Raw genomic sequence first — 22,454 nt, forward strand, 5'->3', positions numbered from 1 at the left:
TCACACTGTTCTGAAAAAACTCAGATCACATGTGAGTAAAAAGATAAGTCAGATTTTTGGGCCACCAGTGAACGCAGCTCATCAACAGTAGAAGAAACAGAATCACATTACTCACAGAAAATATGTTTGATGTATTTTATTTTAAAAAGCAGAATAAGATAAAACGAACAAATGGTAAAACAAAACCCACTGAGTGTATTTTAAACACATTTTATCTAAGTTGTATTTACAGGTTTGTACGGAGGCTCCTGAGGACCAAACACAAACTACACTAAAAGAAATGTGCTAGAAATTAAAAAAAGCAACAAACATCAAAAAACTAAAAGATAAAAATAGAACTGAACTCTGCATCAAAGTTATCAATAAATACCAGAACAAAAAAAAACTAAATACTTTATTTATTCTTTTGAATAATAATAGTTTTCTTAATGTTTTTTTTGTTTTCCTCTCATGTCTGTTTTGTCCTTCACGGCCACCGTAGATTTCTGTTTTCAATTCTATCAAAAATAATGATTCTATCATAATTCTATCTATAATTATTAATAGTATTATTATTATAAAACAAAATAACAATTCTATCAAAAATAATACTTATATAATAATTATATCTAATTATTATAATTATAATAATACAAAATAACAATTCTATCAAAAATACATCTTTTTTGGATGAATAACTGCGTTTGAAAAGACGGAAACACAACCGATCAATCTTCACTCAGACTTCAGCGTCAGACGAGCACGGCTCTGATGGTGAGCAGCGTGTTGAAGGCCAGAGTTTTGGTGAAAATCACTCTCACTGCGTTCATCACCAGCAGGTAGAAGTTCAGCTTGGCCTGGGACCCGGGTTCAGTCTGGGACTCAAGATCAGTCTGGGACTCAAGATCAGTCTGGGACCCGGGTTCAGTCTGGGACCCGGGTTCAGTCTGTGTGTTTGGTGACTCAGTCGGCTGAATGTTGGTACACAAGTCACCTGAACAGAAAACACAAAGAAATCAGTCTGACTCCCACACAAACAATAAGAATCATTAATAACTCAACATTTATATTTTCACTGATCTCTCAGTCACATCTAAACATTTAGAAGATGGATAAGAAGCTGCTCAAAACCAATACTTTATATTTCATACACTTGGTTTTCAGAGACACTTCATGTAAAAACAATAATCTCACGTCTGAAACATTTCAAATGGACACAACTTCTCACGTTGGATGAACTCATATTTTGTCATTGGTTGAAAGTTACAAAGTACATTCACACAAGTACTGTACTTAGGTGCAATTTTGACTTGTTTTTACTTGTACTTTACTTTAGTATCTCCTTTTTCCTCCACTACATTTATCTGATTCATCTTTATCTAGTATCAGTAACTAATAACTGATGATGTGTTATTATAAATTAAACTACCAGCAGTATATAAAGTTATTAAAATGAGATGCAACATTAATGTATCAATAATTATAATAAATATTATTCTGTATCATGAGTATGTTTAAGTATATTTTGATGATAATACTTTCTCACTTTACTCAAATAACATTTTAAGAACAGGACTTGTAGTACTATTATTAGTATTAGTACAATAGCTGAGTACTTCTCCCACCACTGGTTTTAAAACATTTCCCAAATGAAGTGTAATATTTCACAAGTGAAAGTTGAGCTTTGTGCTTTCTTTAATAAATCTGATCAGGATGTCTGTTTTTATTTACCGTTTATTTTCATATTTTTCCTGAACTCAGAGTTTCATTTCAGTCTTTTATTAATGCTTATGTTGGTTATTATTTCTTCTTACCGGTGTCGTTGGTGGACACCGAGCCGAGCAGCTTACAGGACCGGATCTTCTGGTCACTGAATCCGGCGTAGAAGTAGGTTTTCTTCTTCAGGGACAGAACGGCGTCTCTGGTGGTCACACTGAGCGGACCCCCCCCCTCCACATCCAGGACTATGTCGCTTCCCTTCGGATGGAAACCTGTAGCCAGACAAACCTCCGGACCCGTCCTGTCCCGACCTTCAGGCTGCAGAGGACTCAGGACGAACAGGCTCGGCTTTACACGACCTGGATCTGAACAGGAATCAAAGACCACGATGAACCAGATCCACACAGCTGGTTTCAGGAGTGAATCATTAATAAACACAGATTATAATTTTAAAAAACTCCGACGTTCATCTACGCTCTAGAAATGACTTAAACATTCTCAAAACATGTCAGCTTCTTTTCTTACAGGAAGATACTTTGACTCATATTTAAGTTCATTTCAATTACAATCAAATAAATAAACCAATGAATTCATCTGCTTTAAAACATGTTCTTAACACTTTAGCTTTCTGTTTGAAATTGTTTTCCTAAGTTTTAATTTAAGGTACTTTACTGTCCAATGGATGCAATTACAAAACACGTTATTTTCACTATTATTCGTAGATTTATTAGAATTAACTTCTCAGCAGACAAACAGAACCACGACTTAAAGCTGAACTTAAGACTGAATGTAGTCTTGAATGAATTACTGGTTGAGACAATAAGAGAAGAAGTCAGTCATCATTTAATATATCAATGATTCTTGGCGGTAAAGTTGATCTCTATGCCGATGACACTGTTTTATACTTTCACCAATTCAGTCAAATTATAACTCTCCTTTACTTCTGTGTATTTAATTTATTTCTGTACTAAACTTCAGACCTATTCAGAAGCAAGAGGTACTCTAGAAGTAGCATTTATTATTATCAGTAGTAGCAATATGTTTATTAGCAAGTAGCTTTCTCCACAGTCATTAATAGTATAATCATTATAATTCTCAACGTCCCACAAGAAGAAAACCAAGAAACCTTTCAAAGTCTTCGAGAACTCTACTTAGGAGCTGGTTTTATTTGATTTAACTGTAGAAAAAATAGACTTTGGTGGAGGTTTCTCTATATACGGTAAATATTGGTTTTAGGTTTTAAATGCCTTTTAACTCTTCACCTGTAATTCCTTTAATATTCCTTCTTCTATATATAAAGCACTTTGCGCTGCACTTTATGTTTATTTTTAATATTATTATTATTAAAATGATTCTCATTATTATTATTAATATGCATTATAATTTCTCACTAGAACAGCAATGCAGAAATAACACGATTTCTGAGAATTATTTAAATTGTTTTTACTAAAGTCACTTAAGTTATATGTAAATGTAAAAAACAAATATTGTTAGATGTTATTTCTTTTTTAGTTGACATTCTGACATTAATAAATCATTTTTATACCTTTGAACTCGTTTTGAGTTGTTTTTCTTGTTCGTGTTACAAATTAACGTCATCAGTATTCAGTATTAATATATTTCATTATCATTAGAATTATCATTTGTCTGACTTTTTATTTTTCCAAACAGCACACTGTGACATTTCTGAGAGTTAAAACGGAACTTAAGAGCCATATTTCATTTTAAAATACTTGAAGTTCTTCCATTTAGAAAACATTTCAGCTCCTTCTTTAATAAACGCTTTCTAACTCTCCACCTGTGATTGTTTAACTTTTCTTTTTTCATAAAAAACATTAAATGAACTATATTTGTATTAGTTCTCATTAATACAATAAACAGCAACACAATCCTGTTAAAACGTGTTTTTTAAACCCATATGATTTGATTTCAAACCGCTTAAAGACATTATTTCAGGACTTTTTGGACGATAGATTTGACTCCTGTCTGAATAAATGATTTTTTATGACTTATATGACTTTTTATTTGAAAGTAATTTGAGCTGCATTTCTGGTCTATTTCTATCATTATTATTTATCAGTATCAGTATGAAGCAGTTTCAGGCTTTCAATTCACAGAAAACATCTTTTCAGATATCTTCAGACTTTTCCAGAGTTTCTTCTGTGTAAATATGAATTCATCTGTTTCATAGAATCTGTATTTTCTGTATTTTATAGTTCAGTCTTCAGGACGTCTGCAGCTTTGTTTCACAGCAGCTTCACAACTGAACTGATCCATCAAATTTAGGCTTTAAAACATACAAAAAAAAAACTTAATTCCACAGCTGCTGTAAATGTCATTAATCCTGATCCTAATAAAAAGAGTGTTTTCTTACCTTCAGGAGTGACTGTGAGACGGATGGGTTTCCCAAACATTAAACCATCACAGTGATACAGCCTCGTACAAAAACCTCAGAGCTCAGTCGTCCTCAGAGACGAAGAAAAACGTTCAAAATCCACTCGACATCGACGCACACGGAGCTTTTACCTGTTCATCAGGTAAACGTGAGAATATTCTTGTGTTCATCAGGTAAACGTGAGGATATTCTTGTGTTCATCAGGTAAACGTGAGAATATTCTTGTGTTCATCGGTTAAACGTGAGGATATTTTAGCAGCACAGCAGAGACACGACGTTCAGTAAAAGTGAAGAAAAGTGAGTGTTTCCAGGTAGAAAAGAAGCAGCTGAGGACTCTCCTGAAACACAGAGTGTTTCTCTGTTTCTCTGTTGATTCTAAAGGATTCCTGACTGTCAACAGACGGCTTTAGAGCCGACTGGAGGTTTTTGTTCAGCTCTGTGTGGATGTTCAGTCACTGTGGAATCCCAAGAGACATGGTGAGAAAACCTCGAACAAAAACCTCTGAGCTGCAGGAGGAAACAGCAGAGCGTCACTGCACCACAAGGACTCTGAATACTCACATAATACATCACAAACACGCAATAACAAAGTATTTATCAGTATTTATTCATTTTTACACATTCATCTAAATATTATGTTCAATAAAATGAACATACAGTGTTGTATGAGGTGTAACAATGTATTTGGACAAATACTCTGCACAGATGTAAAATCAGGAAATTACACAATTTTACAGTTTGACAAAATGCAGTATTTTACATTTTTAACACAGTTTAACACAGGTGATAATCACAGTCAGTACGTACCTGTTGTATGAACTGTCACTTCGGAAGTTTAGCCCAATTTTACTGCTCAGTCCTGCAGTTTGGTAATCCTCTCAGAAAAGATGCTGGACATCCTGAAAGCCTGTTCATAAACCAGTATAATATTGTCATAAACCAGTGTTAGACCGTCTCTTAAACTAGTATTAGACCGTCTTAAACCAGTATTAGACCGCCATAAACCAGTATTAGACCGCCTTAAACCAGTATTAGACCGCCATAAACCAGTATTAGACCGCCTTAAACCAGTATTAGACCGCCATAAACCAGTATTAGACCGCCTTAAACCAGTATTAGACCGTCATAAACCAGTATTAGACCGCCTTAAACCAGTATTAGACCGTCTCTTAAACCAGTATTAGACCGTCTTAAACCAGATCATTGGATCATTCCTCTCGTAATTACGAGATCTTTTCTTGTAAATCTGAAGATTTGTGTGATTTGGGATGTTTTCTTTGGGTTCTAAGCTGAATGAAAAGGGACTCATGAAATCCTTCAGACTAGAACATTTGTGAAGCTTCATTTGAAACCCCTTTGGGTTTCGGGCGTCCTGTCTGTGAGGTTAACACTCATCTACTCTCTACACCTGGAGAGGTTTTTGTGGAAGCATCAGACTGACTTGACTCACTGTGGTCCGTATAGACACGGTGAGAAACTGTCGTACAGAAACTGTTGAACGGTTTCTCTATGGCAGACACTCGGCAGCAGCTGAACGTGGCTTGAGGTTCTTTCCCATCAGCCCCCTGTGGTTTCTTTGAAGAATATATCTGATGGGAATCAACAACGGGGTCATGTGACCTGAAGATCAGAGTGAAGCAGAAACAGTCTAGATGTTCATTCATTCATTCATTAGAGGACAAATCTGTAGTTTTTTAACACATTTCAGCTGAATTCACATTTAACATCGTTAAAGTTAACTTTGTTTGTTTCTCCAACGGCCATAATAAGGATTTAAAGTCTGCTTTTAACCTCAAACCATTTTACTTATTTGTCGGAATTGCGTCCCCTTTGTTCAGTGTTTTTTTTAAAGCGCTACCTAAATAAAATGTATTGTTATAAATCAGATGTTCTCACGTTTACAGACGTTACTGAAGTTAACATTGGAACAGCATCAAGAGTTAAATAATCCAAATGTTATTATTAATATATATATTGTTGTCTGGGGTGAATCTCACATTGCAGAGACCTCAATGTGCGAGTGATACATATATATATATATATATATATATATACGTATATATTAGTGCTGCCCAACGATTAACATGTTAAATCACCATTAATCTCATTGTTATGTTAAAGTTCATAATGAATCTAAAGTAGTGTGTTGAGCTCTTGTATGTTAAAGTGCTGCTCTATGAACTAAAGGTCAACAACATTTGGTTTAAACACGTTAAACTCATCAGGTTGTTGTTAACAGCAGGATTCTCTTCACACAGCAGCAGTTCTATCTCTTCTCTCTCTGTGCTCAGTGTGTGAACATGAACAACATGAACAACACGTTTCATCACAATGTGTGTGTTGTGTGTTCTCCTCTTCATCACTATGATGCTGTAACTCAGAGGTGATGAAGGTCACCCAGTGATCACAGAATAAAGACACTCTACGCACAGTTTAGGAGTATTTTCCCTTTAACTCACGAGATGCAGGCAGCATGTTTTATACTTAATGTGAATATAATTCATATTTTGTTGGCATCTTATTCTGAAAACCGGATGTTGGTCTGAAGAAACCGGATGTTGTCTCACGTTAATCTTTCCGCTAACTTTCAAAGTCCTTCGCTCGCTCCCGATCTGTGCCGTTTGAATGCGTTTACCGTGACCTTCAGCGTAGAGGTCACTAACATGTGAGTGTCTGCTGACTTTACCGCAGCGATGTCCAGCAGCCTCCGTTCCTCCACCGCTGCCAGCGAGCGACTCTCAAAACAAAAAGAACGCTATAAAATAACTGCGGCATTAATTAGTGAATGCGTTAACGCGATAATAACGCGTGAACTTGCCCAGCACTAATAATAATACGAATGAGTTTGAACATATATTCTGCAAAATAATTGTTTCTAACAGGCGATTCAAATTAACACAATATTGGGACAATCGTGTCTTTCCCAAACTTTGGTCGTGACTAAAATCACCGGTGAGATGTCCGGTGGGAGGACGGCGGCTGTCACACACTCACAATAAAGCTAGCTCCGGAGCTAAAGCTAGCCGGCTAACGTTAGCCACCGAGTCCCGTTAGCCTCCAAAATAAAGCGGTTACTGAGGAAGAGGAGAGTCTTTTTACTGTCGGGAGTCAAACCAACATAACTCTGTTCCCTTGAACCTTTAAAGGGCTGCATTCATTGTTTCACAGCTGTTGAGACCAAACACTTGAGTTTCACCAGATCAGGGACTTGAACTGGTCCGTCTGGAGAGACGCTGCAGGACGGGACAGACATTGGAGACGTGGACAAAGTTTAAGAAGCTCAATGAATCCTTCCTTCTACAAACAGAAGCAGGACGTTGTGTGCAGAAGACTCACCAGAGCTGTGGTACTCATGTGGTGTTGGTACCAGAGGCTGTAAGGGGGGCAGTATTCAGGACCACATGATGGATCCTCAGATCCACCAGGAACCAGCAGCACGGTGGCGCCCCCAGCTGGTGGTGAGACGACTCTGCAGCTGAACCCAGTTCCATGATGAGACATTTTAAAACCTGTTTCAGCATTGATGACATGTTCCTGTGCTGCTGTGAGTGATACACAGAGCGACTCACGCAGGTCCTGCTCGTTAGAGACCAGATGATGACATCCTGAAGTGAAGGACATCACGGTATCGTGTTGAACGTGCTGCCCATCTTAACCTCTGAGCTGTGTTTCCATCTCCATCTTCAGTCACAGAGACCTTCACTGGTGAAACCTTCAGTTGGAGATCCAGAGTTCATATAAATGGAATCATCGTCTCAGTGAAAGTGTGTGTGAAGGTGTGTATGTGTGTGTTGGTTTCAGGATCAGAGATCGACAGCTTTCCTCTGTTCCAGTCCAGATTCACTCTGATCCTCTGGATCTTCTTCTGGACGTTGAGAACGAGTTGATCTGATGGTGGAGAGTCAGCTCTGTATTCACCTTCATAGAACCATATTCTCCATAATCTAAAAGCTGCTGTTCTTCTCCTCGTCTCACACTGGTCAGATCTTCAGACAGGATGAGTCCTAGACCAGCAGTGTTTGGGTCCAGAACCACAGGAGTGTAGGAGACCATGTCCTTCATCTTGTTCCAGATGTTGAAGGCCAGGTTGCCCAGGTGTTTGGCCTGGTCTATCAGAGCTCCTGAGAGCAGCTGTGGATCCTCCAGCAGGGGGCGCTGCTGGACTCTTTCCACTGCAGCCTTGTAGTTGTTCAGGAATGAGACGTCTTCAGCTCTCAGCTCGTCCTCTGTGGCTCTGACTGTGTCTGAAAGAGCTGCTATCTCTCTGCTCAGAGCCTCCATCTTCTCCTTCATCATCTGACTCTTCTGCTCCTCTTCCTCCCTCAGTGCAGCCATCCTGGCCTCCTCTTCCTCCTCTAGAAACTGGTGAAGCTTCTTAAACTGCTCCTGAATCTGCCTCTCAGTGCGTCGGGCCTGGACCTTCATGTGTTCTGCTGTTTGATCAGACTTCACTTGAACTTCTTCATAAACCTTTAACTTCTCCTTTCAGGGCTCCAGAGCTTCCTGAAGGTTCTTCTTGTGTTGTGGAGCAGCTTCATCGATGGGTCTGAATCTGTGGTCGCTGTGTTTCTCTGAATCTCTGCAGACGAGACACACCGGCTGCTGTCTTTGTCTCCAGTATGAAGTTCATCCACACAGGAAATGATCCAAATAAATACTCATGAGAACTCTATGATCACCTGTTGTTCTTCAAACTACAGGTGTCTGAAAGTATCTACAGGTGGAGACCATTAGCACCAGAAACAAGCATATTGTGTCCATTACTCCCACGTTGGCTCTGGGCCAATAGAAACTCTGCAATGATTGTGACACACAGCAATACGTTCACTATTTTTAAGTTGAAGTTCTGACTGAAAGTCAGCTTTAAGCCCTTTACACACCGGGGTCTACACGTCACAATAGAAGCCTGAACTGGTGTAAACTGCCCCCATCAGGCCTCATTGGACGAGAGCCACGGGACCCCAGGGAGTCCCTGTGACTCGGCCATGACGTCACCAGGACTCTACACATCAGTGTCCAGCTTCACATGGAGTCATGAAGACTCACGTTACTGAAAGGAGGTAAAAACAATAAAGGTTCAAACAGAGGAAACCCCGCTGGTGGAACACACTGGGATCCTGAAGGAGAAACGATAACTTGCCCCGTGCTCCCACTTTAACCTGCAGAAGGAAGATCACGCAATTCCCGGATTCTTCAAGTCGACATTCTTTGAATCCCGCTGACACTTACGGAGGATCAGGGCGCCGCTTCACCCGCCGACAGAGCGCGTTACGGTCCCCGGTCGTAGGAGAAACTCCACCGAACCAGACCGAAGAGTCATGAGAGTAAGAGGCTTGTGTCTGGGCAGAGACCGGTCACGGTGTGTTTGTTACCTTGTTTGAAGTTTAACTGTACTTTAGTAAAGTGTAGTACAGTAAAAAGTACAACATGTACCTCTGAGGTGTAGTACAGTATAAAGTACAACATGTACCTCTGAGGGGTAGTACAGTATAAAGTACAACATGTACCTCTGAGGTGTAGTACAGTATAAAGTACAACATGTACCTCTGAGGTGTAGTACAGTATAAAGTACAACATGTACCTCTGAGGTGTAGTACAGTATAAAGTACAACATGTACCTCTGAGATGTAGTACAGTATAAAGTACAACATGTACCTCTGAGGTGTAGTACAGTAAAAAGTACAACATGTACCTCTGAGATGTAGTACAGTATAAAGTACAACATGTACCTCTGAGGTGTAGTACAGTATAAAGTACAAGATAAAACATCTACAGCAGCTAAATGTAACATACCCAGACACATCTGATGTAACAGTATTTTTGTAACTACTTTAACCACATGTAGGTGCTCATACGTACATATCTGTACTTTAGACTTTTACTTGTATTTGTGTGGTACTAGTACTAGTACTGCAGTAGAGGACACACACACACACAGCGGCTCCTGTAGTAATTATTTTATTATTCAAATGTTAAGTCTGGATTTACAGGCACACAGGATCAAACAGGGTTCACTCAGGTCCTCACGGGGCTGGAGACACACACACACACACACACACACACACACACACACACACACACACACACAGGATACAGATACCTGGTACATTATAACTTAAAATACGGTTCATACAGCTCGTGTGTGTGTGTGTGTGTGTGTGATCGGCAAATAAATGAGTCTGATGAGCGCGATCTCTAGACAACAAGGTCACATGATCCTCAGTGACACACAGGAAGTGATTGATGTTCTTCATCATCATCATCATCATCATCATCATATCTGTTGTTCTAGTCTATATGAACCAGTCTCAGTGTAGTCCTGATCCTCTATATGAACCAGTCTAAGTGTAGACCTGATCCTCTATATGAACCAGTCTCAGTGTAGTCCTGATCCTCTATATGAACCAGTCTCAGTGTAGACCTGATCCTCTATATGAACCAGTCTCAGTGTAGACCTGATCCTCTATATGAACCAGTCTCAGTGTAGTCCTGATCCTCTATATGAACCAGTCTCAGTTTAGTCTATTAGTCTGGTTCTATAGAGTTATTCTTGATGCTCGTCATCGGAGCCACCGGGTCAGATTCTGGTGAAACCAGATGAACTCATGCAGGTTCACCAGAACCTCCTTCAGCTCAGAGTCCAGCAGAGACCGGTCCACCGTGGACAGACCCAGATCCTCCAGCAGAGACCGGTCCACCGTGGACAGATCCGGAGGGAGGAGGAGAGCTCAGCTCCTGGCAGCAGCAGCGTCGTCTCCTCCTCCTCCTCCTCCTCTTCCTCCTCCTCCTCCTCCTCCTCCTCCTCCTCCTCCTCCTCCTCCTCCTCTCTGGGAGTCAACACCGACACCTCTCTGCTGGAGACCCAGGACGTACTGCTGGACCCGTTGGAGGGAAGGGAGGTACGGGAGAACCAGAACCAGGACTGAGAGGAGCAGACTGTCAGACCTGCTGCAGTAACATGAGAGGTTTACTAAAGAGAGTCTGGAGCTCAGAGACACTACAGCTTTAGACCACAGGGGGCGACAGAACCACCACTAAGTTAAAGTTCCTCACAGTAACTTTAAATACAACAGATCACTAAAGAACAAAGAACAAACTACGATGAACATGATGTGAAGACGGAATGAAAACATGAAAATAAAAGATATTTTGATGTATTTATTGAGTTCAGGTTCAGGTTTTATCTTCTCTTCCTGTTTGTTACAAGCTAATCTGAGTCTGTTATAACATGAGAAAAGGCTGGTATTGGTGGTAATAAGGTAACTTCATACATGTGACATCAACTCTCACTGTTACTGAGAAATATGAGTAAATAAAGTGCAGAACTCCATCGTTCCACAGGGAGGAGCTGCAACAGGAAGCAAAGCAGAAACATCATTTACATGTGTTCATCTACTGTCATGTTGTCATGAACACAACTCATCAGCAGAGACACTTTAGGGTCACAACACATGAAGGAACCAAAGGACTAAACTAAATCCAGGTCCAGGTGCAGTGAGGAGCAGCAGGACTGGAGGAGTCCAGATCCTCTGATGATCCTCTGATCAGATCCAGAGGATCACAGAGATGATGGTGGACTCAGCCCCAGGGATCTCCCTTCCAGCTGAGGAGAGAAGAAGAAGAAGAGATGAACGAGTGTTTGCAGAGACTCCCTTCATCAGCTGTCAGTCAGTGATGCAGCTCATCCAGTAGAAAGAGCAGCAGGACTTCAGTCCTTTCAGCTCTCATCTTAACGTATTGGAGTGAACACACTGAGCTCCAAGCTCACACACCTGCAGACACTTTGGACATCAAGTCTGTTCACTCTGCACATTTCACTCAAGTACACAGTGGAGATAAAGAGCTGAGGGTCCTGAACGCATCACGACTGCAGAAACAGAGAGGTGTTCACTGCTCACTGTAATGATGGGTTCAAAGCTGATAAAAACCACAGTCTCACTGACATGTGAACGTCTCATCTCTTTGAAATATTCCAATGAGAGAGAACAGATCAGATCAGATTGATGGATGAGGACCACTGTCTCTATACATGTTGAGATGCTGTCAGCTGATAAACAGCGGGATTTCCTGCAGACTTGAACACAACAACAACAGTCGTCTTCACATCAACTCAAACACATGATCACAACAAGCTTCTGGCTCGTCTGATTGGCTGACTTTCTGTCCAATCCTGAAGCCTGTCAGCGTTCTCCTCTCACAGCTTCACTGAGAAGGTTGGAGGTTTACAGGAAATACTGGATCAGTGTTTAGTTCAGTACTGCTGGAACCAGCATGGACTGAGTCCAACCCTCTACTGACCTCAGAGTCTCCAGTCTACAGTGTGGACTCTCCACAAGATCACACAGCAGCTTCACATCTGAAGCCTTCAGGTCGTTTTCTCTCAGATCCAGTTCTCTCAGATGGGAGGAGGGGTTGGACTTCAGAGCTGAGACCAGAGAAGAACAGCTGATCGCTGACAAACCGCATCTCATCAACCTGAATAAAGAATAAATGATGAAGATAAGAATCCATTTATAATCCAATCAGATGTGTTCATGTTGTAAATGTGTAGCTCAACATGACTCTGTCCTCATCAATGAGCTTTTCTCTTTGTCGTTGTGTTATTGTGGATCATCATCATGTCAGCCTTCTACACACATCATCCAAATGTCACCACAACATTCATCACCTATTGATGTCAACACAGATGAACACCATGCTGCTGGTCTCAGTCAGGTCTGCAACTAGAGGATCAAGATCAGTTCAGACCAAGATAAACCAGCTTGATAACCTCACTCCTTAAGGCCAACCCAGTTCAGTGGGTACGGAAAGTATTCAGACCCCTTTACATGTTTCACTCTTTGTTTCATTGCAGCCATTTGCTAAAATAAAAAAGGTTCATTTTATTTCTCATTAATGTACACTCAGCACCCCATCTTGACAGAAAAAAAACAGAAATGTAGAAATTTTTGCACATTTATTAAAAAAGAAAACCTAAATATCACATGGTCATAAGTATTCAGGCCCTTTGCTGTGACACTCATATTTAACTCACATGCTGTCCATTTCTTCTGATCCTCCTTGAGATGGTTCTACTCCTTCATTGGAGTCCAGCTGTGTTTAATTAAACTGATTGGACTTGATTAGGAAAGGCACACAGCTGTCTATATAAGACCTTACAGCTCACAGTGCATGTCAGAGCAAATGAGAATCATGAGGTCGAAGGAACTGCCCAAGGAGCTCAGAGACAGAATTGAGGCAAGGCACAGATCTGGCCAAGGTTACAAAAGAATTTCTGCAGCACTCAAGGTTCCTAAGAGCACAGTGGCCTCCATAATCCTTAAATGGAAGACGTTTGGGACGACCAGAACTCTTCCTAGACCTGGCCGTCCAGCCAAACTGAGCAATCGTGGGAGAAGAGCCTTGGTGAGAGCGGTAAAGAAGAACCCAAAGATCACTGTGGCTGAGCTCCAGAGATGCAGTAGGGAGATGGGAGAAAGTTCCACAAAGTCAACTATCACTGCAGCCTTCCACCAGTCGGGGCTTTATGGCAGAGTGGCCCGACGGAAGCCTCTCCTCAGTGCAAGACATATGAAAGCCCGCATAGAGTTTGCCAAAAAACACATGAAGGACTCCCAGACTATGAGAAATAAGATTCTCTGGTCTGATGAGACCAAGATTGAACTTTTTGGCGTTAATTCTAAGCGGTATGTGTGGAGAAAACCAGGCACTGCTCATCACCTGCCCAATACAATCCCAACAGTGGAACATGGTGGTGGCAGCATCATGCTATGGGGTGTTTTTCAGCTGCAGAGACAGGACGACTGGTTGCAATTGAAGGAAAGATGAATGCGGCCAAGTACAGAGATATCCTGGAAGAAAACCTGTCATTGTTGCAACCTAAAGGTCTGTGTCTTCAGATAAAGAGACAAAACATGAAAACAGAACCACAGTTAGACCTGCTGTCAACAAGAACCTGGAAACAAGTTAGAACCTTAAACATCTACAGTTTGATGATGTCATTCATCATCATCACTTGTTGAAGAGCCACTTCCACTATGACTGGTCTCAGCTGACATCTTGTTCTAGTAATGACAACAGAGACTTGTGTTCTCAAAGCCTGCTCTGTAGAGACGTGTGGGCCTGTGTTAGGCTGCTGCTTATTACTCTGAGCTCTGCTTTAATCTCACCACAGCAGCTGTGTGGTTGTCTCTGTAGCAGCCTCATCAGCTTCTGATATCATGAAGATCACCACAGTTCACAACTTCACCTTCATTCAGCTTTGCATTCAAGTCTCTCTCTGTTTACACAGAGTTTGTATCTGCTGTCATCAGATCTTCATCCTTCATCTTCCTCACACACTCTACAGCCTCATCAGGACTGACATCACCTTCACTGGCTGATGGACCACAATGAGAGTCTGTGGAAGCTAAACACTCTCCTGTCAATCACTTCATTTCTCTACTTTCTGTCACTCTAACAAATCCTGAAACCTTTCAGTCAGTGAACTGACCTCAGAGTCTCCAGTCGGCAGTGTGGACTCTCCAGTCCAGCAGACAGCAGCTTCACTTCAGAATCCTTTAGGTTGAAGCTTTGACTCAGGTCCAGCTCTCTCAGATGGGAGGGGTTGGACTTCAGAGCTGAGGCCACAACTTCAAAGTGAGTCTCTGAGAGTCCACAGTAAGAAAGTCTGTAATGACACAAATATTTCAACATTTTATTATGAAAGAGGACATTTAATATTTACTTCCTGCTTCCTGTTTTGATGAACATTAGCTCTTCACATCAGTGGTTCAGCTCATCTCATCTCACTGTGTTTCACATGAAACAAAGCATCGTTAGCAAAGTTGCCAAAGCATCAAAATACGGAATAATATGAATATGAATATTATTATTAACGTGTGTTAAAGGCGGAGCTTCCGGTTTGTCCATGGAGGAGTTAGAGCAGAATGAAAACGCGCTCCCAGATATATCACAAGTTAACAACGGAACAACTCAAAGATTCAATATTATCAGTGAAAGGAAGCCATCAAGGAGAAGAAAATAAGCCAAAAACTCAAGATAAAGGCTCCTCGGTGGTGAAAGCAGCAACATGGAAGCAGATCAATCAAAGTGAAGCAGCTGAAGGCCGGAGGAGCCCCGGAACCAGCAGAGATCCCGATGACATCATCAGGACCATAAAGGAGCTAAAGACGGATCTCAAGGGGACCATGACTGCCTGAGACAGGAAATGAATCACCTGGGACAAGAAACCAACGGCAAACTTGACAACCTGTCCTATCTTTAAGAAGGGGGCGTGGCCTGATACAGATGGTATTTGAACTCTTCAGCATAGTGTTAAAATAATCAGGTGTTACCTGTAAGTGTGATGATGTCAGACACCTTGTAGAAGCTCCTGATGTAATAATAACTAAAGTACATGAAGTGATGACTGTAAAATACTGCTACATGTTGTGATGAAAGCTCAAACACAACCTCTAAAGTCCTTCATTTGTTTCACCAGGTTTGCATGTCGCCTCCATCACCCAAAGGAAGATAAATAGAGGAAGAATGATATCAATATAAAATATAACAATCATGAGGAATAAATAGAATAACTGTGTTCATTAACTTCACAGTGAAAACTAAACCAACTGAAACTGAAACATGTTTTCACTCGCAGCATTTCAAACATCAAGAACATCTGTGATGAAATATAACTGAATTATAATTTAGTATTAAACAACTGGAACACTATTTTAAGAATATGAATTTCATAACGTCTATATTAGAAGAACTAAACTACTGATCTACACTGATTCATGAAGTTAATCACATCTGGACTTACCGAGCCTTTCTGCAGTTCCTCACAGCTGGAATCAGTCTCTGTCGTCCCTGATATGATGTGTTGTAGTTCTCCAGGTCCAACTCATCCAGAACCTCCTCTGACATCTGCAGCATGTAGGCCAGAGCTGAGCAGTGGATCACTGAGAGTTTCTTCTCTGATCTGTTCTCTGACTTCAGGAACTCTTGGATCTCCTGATGTACTGAGAGCTCGTTCATCTCCATCAGACAGTGGAAGATGTTGATGCTTCTGTCAGGAGAGATTTTATCAGTGTTCATCTCCTTCAGGTTGTTGATGGCTCTCTGGGTGGTTTCTGGACTGTTGTCTGTCTGACCCAGCAGGCCTCCTAAGAGTCTCTGGTTGGACTCCAGAGAGAGGCCATGAAGGAAGCGGACAAACAGGTCCAGGTGGCCATTTTGACTTTGAAGGGATTTCTCCATGGCTCTCTTCAGGAAGTCCTCCAGGGATGAATACTTGTCATCTTCTCCCATGAAGTCCTCCAGTACCTTTGTCTTCCTGTTTGTGAAACAGTGGAACATGTAGACTGCAGCCAGAAACTCTTGAACACTCAGATGAACAAAGCAGTAGACTGTTTTCTGGAAGATCACGCTCTCTCTTTTGAAGATCTCTGTACAAACTCCTGAGAACACCGAGGCCTCCGTGACTTCAAGACCACACTGCTCCAGGTCTTCTTGGTAGAACATGATGTTTCCTTTCTCCAGATGTTCAAACGCCAGCCTCCCCAGCTTCAGAAGAACTTCCCTGTCAGCCTCCGTCAGCTCCTGAGGACTCGTCTCATGTCCCTCATGGTACTTCTGCTTCTTCCTCTTTGTCTGGACCAGCAGGAAGTGTGAGTACATGTCAGTCAGGGTCTTGGGCAGCTCTCCTCTCTGGTCTGTAGTCCACATGTGGTCCAGAACTGTAGCAGTGATCCAGCAGAAGACTGGGATTAGACACATGATGTGGAGGCTCCTGGATGTCTTGATGTGTGAGATGATTCTGCTGGACAGCTCTTCATCACTGAACCTCCTCCTGAAGTACTCGTCCTTCTGGGGGTCGGTGAAGCCTCGTACTTCTGTTACCCTGTCAACACGTGAAGGAGGGATCTGATTGGCTGCTGCAGGTCTGGAAGTTATCCAGACGAGAGCCGAGGGAAGCAGCTTCCCCTCGATGAGGTTCGTCAGCAGCACGTTGACCGATGCCTTCTGTGTGACGTCAGACACGACCTCATTGTTGATGAAATCCAATGAAAGTCTGGTTTCATCCAGACCATCAAAGATGAACACAACTTTACAGACAGAGAGCTTCTCTGCTGGGACCTTCTGTAATGTTGGATGGAAAACATGGATCAGCTGGAGAAGACTGTACTGCTCATCTTTAATCAAGTTCAGCTCCCTGAACGAAAGCAGAACCACCAGACTGACATCTTGGTTCTCCAAACCCTCGGCCCAGTCCAGAGTGAACTTCTGCACCGAGAAGGTTTTTCCTACTCCAGCGACGCCGTTCGTCAGAACGACTCTGATGCGTCTCTGTTGGTCAGCTGAGGCTTTGAAGATGTCGTGGCACTTGATCGGAGTGTCATGGAGGCTCTTCTTCTTGGAAGCTGACTCCAGCTGCCTGACCTCATGTTGGGTATTAACCTCTTCACTCTGTCCCTCTGTGATGTAGAGCTCAGTGTAGATCCTGTTGAGGAGGGTTCCACTTCCTGTTTCATCACTTCCTTCAGTCACACATTCACATCTGTTCTTCAGACTGATCTTATGTTCATCTAAAACCTCCTGCAGACCACTATCTCCTGAAACAGAGAAACCAGAGAGAACATATAAAGAAGATATGATATTGATTTGACTAAAACAATCAGTGAACAATGAAATCAGGCTGATATCTGAACCTACAAACGGGGACACGTGAGTGAAAGTAACTTTCAGTTAGAAGCTACTAAAGTAGTGAGATGTGAACACAGAGAGCTTTCTCTCTGGTCACCAGCACAGACAGTGTTGATCCAGTCAGTGTAGCTACAGACGTGGCTTTGGTTTGAGGGAGGAGACCGTTATTGAGAACATTACATCAACTATGTGTTGATTGTTCTTATTTCCTGTTTTGTTGAGCTGTAGCCGACAGACAAAGTTAATAGAGCGACTGTTAAAAGTCCAGTTATGAACGACGTGGATCAAAGATGTGTGTCTGTGTTTTAGTTGTTATAAATACATTCATCCTCACATTGAGTTCATATTCCTCACACAGAGCCTGTTGGTTATATTGCCCGGATCGATCTGCTCTTTGAAACACACCGCGGCTCCGTCTACAAACAGACTAGGACCGTCTATGAATCAATGAGACCTTCTTCCTTTGTGTGTTTACATCCTTCAATCCAACAAGTGTCTCTGTATTAAAACAACACGTCCTGTTTCCAGACATGAAGACATCAGCAGAGAAATGGACAGTCTTACTTTGGACACTTCTGGTCTCACTGGCTGTCTGCAGTCCAGCTCTGGTTCTGGATCTGGACGTCAGCTCCTCCTCAGAATCATGACTCCTCTTCTTCTCTCTGTAAAGACATTTATTTAGAACTAAAATGATTTGTTGGTTGTTGATGAAAAACATCCAGATGTGGACTAAAGTGTGTAGAAGCTCAGATGTTCACAGAGAACAGTTAAAGTGTTACTTTTCTCTTTGAATTCAGCGTTCAGTCTGTCATGAAAATGTTCTTTTATTGAAACTCTCCTGCTTTCATGAACTCTAATCAGCTGCTTTTCCTATCAGGCTGTCTGATGAAACATTTAGTGATCTGTCTGTAGTTTGTTTAGAACTAACTCAACACTTCCTGCAGCTCCTTCACAGTAAAAGTCCTCCATTAAAGAGAGCTGATCATGTCCTTTACTGTGTCACAGTGTCTGTGATCAGCTCAGCTTGAGTTGGTTGTGTTTGAACTGAGGTCAGAAGAGGTGTAAATACTGTGAAAGTGATGCTTTTGGTTGGTGTTCTGTAGTTAATTAGTCTATTTCTATTAGATACCAGATGCAAAGATGGACGACCAACAACTGACCTCCTGCTGAGAATAACAGGAACACAGTCTACAGCGTGGTCAGAGAAATAGATGCTCCATCCAAACGTAAAGGAACCGACCACATCGTCCAATAGCAGGACAGAGTCTCACCAGGTCCAAACACATCACAGCAGACCAATGAGCTTCATCTGAGTCTATAGTAAACATGGTAGATGGCTTATAGATTGTAAAAGTGGTCTCTGGTTCAGGTCCCAGCTGGTCTTTCCCTTCATGGTTCTGTCACTAGGGATGGACGGGGACGTCCAGAAGTTTGTGTTCGTCCTCTTAGATTACATCACAGCTTTACTATGTGACCAACAGCCGTCACTGATACTAAGAGGACGACGATACAACAAGTCTCACTAAACGTTTGGTACGTTTTAGTTAGAAAATAAACTTTAGTGAACACAAAGCAACAGAAAACATGGTGAGGAACTGGAAACGACTCGTATGGATGAGTTAGTAGAAGTTCTCTTACTGTGAGTCTGAGGGTCCAGGTTCACTACTGAAGACTGGAGGTTCATCTTTGGACCGATCACTCTTCATAGACAGACAGATGGATCCTGGAGACTCTGCTCTCTGTCTGGACTGAACTCTGCAAACATCAAGATGATTTAGATTTTGTTCAAAATGTATGTTTACGCTATTTGACACCAGAATTTTCAGAAAGTTTTTATTTTGTTTTATTGTTATTTAGTCATTTTCATCCCAAAAGCTTCTCAGACAGGAAGCTATTTTTAAGGTTGAATATCTTCAGACATATAATTCCTCGAGACATAACCATTGGGAGAACAGACCAAACGGTGCACATGTTGAAATGTGTCACCAAACGTTGGTATGTTGTAGTTAGCAAGTACATTTTAGTAGAAAGTTTTATAGAGAAGCAACTAAAATGACTCCTATGGATGAGTTAGAAGAAGTTCTCTTACTGTGAGTCTGAGGGTCCAGGTTCACTACTGAAGTTTATAAAAAGACCTTTGGACCGATCACTCTTCATAGACAGACAGCCGGAGACTAGAGACTCTGCTCCGTCCTCCTCTTCCTCCTCTTCCTCCTCTTCCTCCTCCTTCCTCATCTTCTGATCTGAAGTCAGTCTGAGAGTAAAACAGTAACACTGACTGTGAGCTCACGACACCAGAATCAAGAGGAGACACACACACACACACACACACACACACACACACACACACACACACACACACACACACACACACACACACACACACACATGTTGGATCAACACTCACGCTGCCTCAGCCTTCAGCTTCTCTCCTTCTGCTCTGTGACTCAAAATGGAGTCTGAACTTCCTGATAAACACATCAGGGTTCTCTTCCTGTTCTCATGTACCTGGATCACATGATCACTGTAGCTCCGCCCCTCTTCATTTACAGGAAATCAGCTGAGTTCCTGTAGCAGTGTGTGTGTGTGTGTGTGTGTGTGTGTGTGTGTGTGTGTGTGTGTGTGTGTGTGAGCTCACACAGATCCTCTTTGTATTACGATGTGTTTATGAGCGTCTCTCTCGGCTTGAACAGGTTGAATTAAAATGAGTTTTGGTCAAAATGTTGCTGCATTATCTTCATGTTTAAATCATGAAGATGAATCTATGAGAGCTTTCTGTGTGAAGGTTTCTGTTCCACACTGTGAGGAACAACAACACAGATGAACATCAGCTGCTTCATGTTGCTCTGGATCTGGAGCTTAGTGTGACAGGAGGACGTGGGTTCAGGTGAACCACCATATAAATAACTTAGTGATATGATGTTGAACAGGAAAACTTTATTAAAGTATATTAACATTTGTGTAACTTGGAACTGATTTAAACATAATAACAGAAATAAAACCTTAGTTTAAATACAAAACGCTATTCTGCACCAAATAACTATTAATAATAAATAAATGAATAATAAACGTAAACTATATCTAAAATATATAGAAACTTTTCCCAGTTGTGCAGCTAAAGAAGACAAAAGAAATGAATCTATTGTGCAGCATCAACAGGCTCTAAATAAAGTGCGTTCCTCCTTTATGCAATTATTAGCAGCGCTGCAACCATTAACATGTTAAATCTCCATTAATCTCATTGTTCTGTTAAAGTTCATAATGAATCTAAAGTAGTGTGTTGAGCTCTTGTGTGTTAAAGTGCTGCTCTATGAACTAAAGGTCAACAACATTTGGTTTAAACACGTTAAACTCATCAGGTTCTTGTTAACAGCAGGATTCTCTTCACACAGCAGCAGTTATAACACAGTTATAATGATTCTGATCATAGATATTCAGCCGGTGTTCACAACTTTATCTTCATGTGTGTCAGAGATGAATTTAAATATACATCTTAACCTGCAAACCTATCTACGTCATGTTTTATGTTTGTTAAACTCTCAGTAGTGATAACTAAACGATATGATTATTATACATATTACAAACTAAACACTTTTAAAAAATGAATCATTGCTTTTTTTGGTATGTTGGTCAGACACTATAGTAGTCCATCCTCCTTTCTCTGTTAACAAAGTCAGTAACTCCCAAATCTCCTCCTTCAGCCATTGAGTGTTAAAACACATCTCGGTAAAACAAAAAAACAATCTACACCAAGCAAAACGCTAAAAATGTCATAACTTCTCTTACATATGTTTCAACCTGAACTCTCACTGAACACTAAGAGCTGCTAGCTTTCTGTTTGACAAAGGTCACGCTGGCCCACTGACCAATCACGGCGCACCTTAATGCAGATGTACTTAGAGGCTAGCTGGGTAGCACTGGCACGTCAAAGAATACGCCCAACATGTCAAACTAAAGATCTGATTGGTTGAAGACCCCATTCACTTAAACTGCAAAGTCTACCTAGAGGTCATCGGGCCTCTCTTCTACCTAGAGACACAGAGGTGAACTCTGATTGGATAAAAGCTCTACTTGATAAATGATAATACATGTAGTGTATTTATGAAACATTATTAAATTATAAAATAGCTCTAACTTTGTGATTCTGTTTAGGTCAGCAGAGAAGGCTTTGCAGGCCCTGAAGGCCCAACACTGCTGTATACTGTATGTTTATAAACACATGTACGTTTATAAACATATACGTATGTATATATGTGTATATTTATACACATATATATGTTTATAACCATATACGTATGTATATATATATATATATATACATATGTACATATATATAAACATATACAGTATGTGTATATATGTTTATAAACATATACGTTTATAAACATATATACGTATGTGTATATTTATACACATATATAGATATTTATACACACACATACAGGTATATATATACACATATACTGTATATATATATATATATATAGACACACATATACACACATATATACATATATATATATGTGTGTATATATTATACACAGTATATATACGTGTCTTTGGACTCTTTCCAGAACAGGAAGTAGTCCAGTGTGTTCTGTGGATTTTCACAGTAAAAGTTTCTGAAAGTAGTTCCTGTTGACTTTGTGTTTCTCTGAGTATTTCACTGGTC

The 22,454-nt window shown here is 41.0% G+C and overlaps 2 protein-coding genes across 2 annotated transcripts; both read right to left on the minus strand.

The window, feature by feature from the left end:
- Nucleotides 1-130: 130 nt before the first annotated feature.
- Nucleotides 131-4,114, minus strand: trdc (T-cell receptor delta constant). Its single transcript, XM_079173874.1, has 3 exons — nt 4,073-4,114; nt 1,794-2,063; nt 131-973 (listed from the first exon to the last, which is right to left on the minus strand). The coding sequence occupies exons 1-3, from the start codon at nt 4,110-4,112 to the stop codon at nt 732-734; spliced, it is 552 nt and encodes a 183-aa protein (XP_079030000.1). The 5' UTR covers nt 4,113-4,114; the 3' UTR covers nt 131-731.
- A 7,122-nt stretch (nt 4,115-11,236) lies between these two features.
- On the minus strand, nt 11,237-20,248 carry LOC306706714 (NLR family CARD domain-containing protein 3-like). The gene is made up of 8 exons (XM_079173877.1): nt 20,190-20,248; nt 19,872-20,036; nt 19,421-19,537; nt 18,347-18,444; nt 15,900-17,691; nt 14,586-14,762; nt 12,392-12,568; nt 11,237-11,696 (listed from the first exon to the last, which is right to left on the minus strand). The coding sequence occupies exons 2-8, from the start codon at nt 20,015-20,017 to the stop codon at nt 11,672-11,674; spliced, it is 2,532 nt and encodes an 843-aa protein (XP_079030003.1). The 5' UTR covers nt 20,018-20,036; nt 20,190-20,248; the 3' UTR covers nt 11,237-11,671.
- Between the last annotated feature and the right edge of the window lie 2,206 nt (nt 20,249-22,454).

Source organism: Pholis gunnellus (assembly GCF_910591455.1).
Source record: "Pholis gunnellus genome assembly, chromosome: 14".
NCBI lineage: Eukaryota > Metazoa > Chordata > Actinopteri > Perciformes > Pholidae > Pholis > Pholis gunnellus.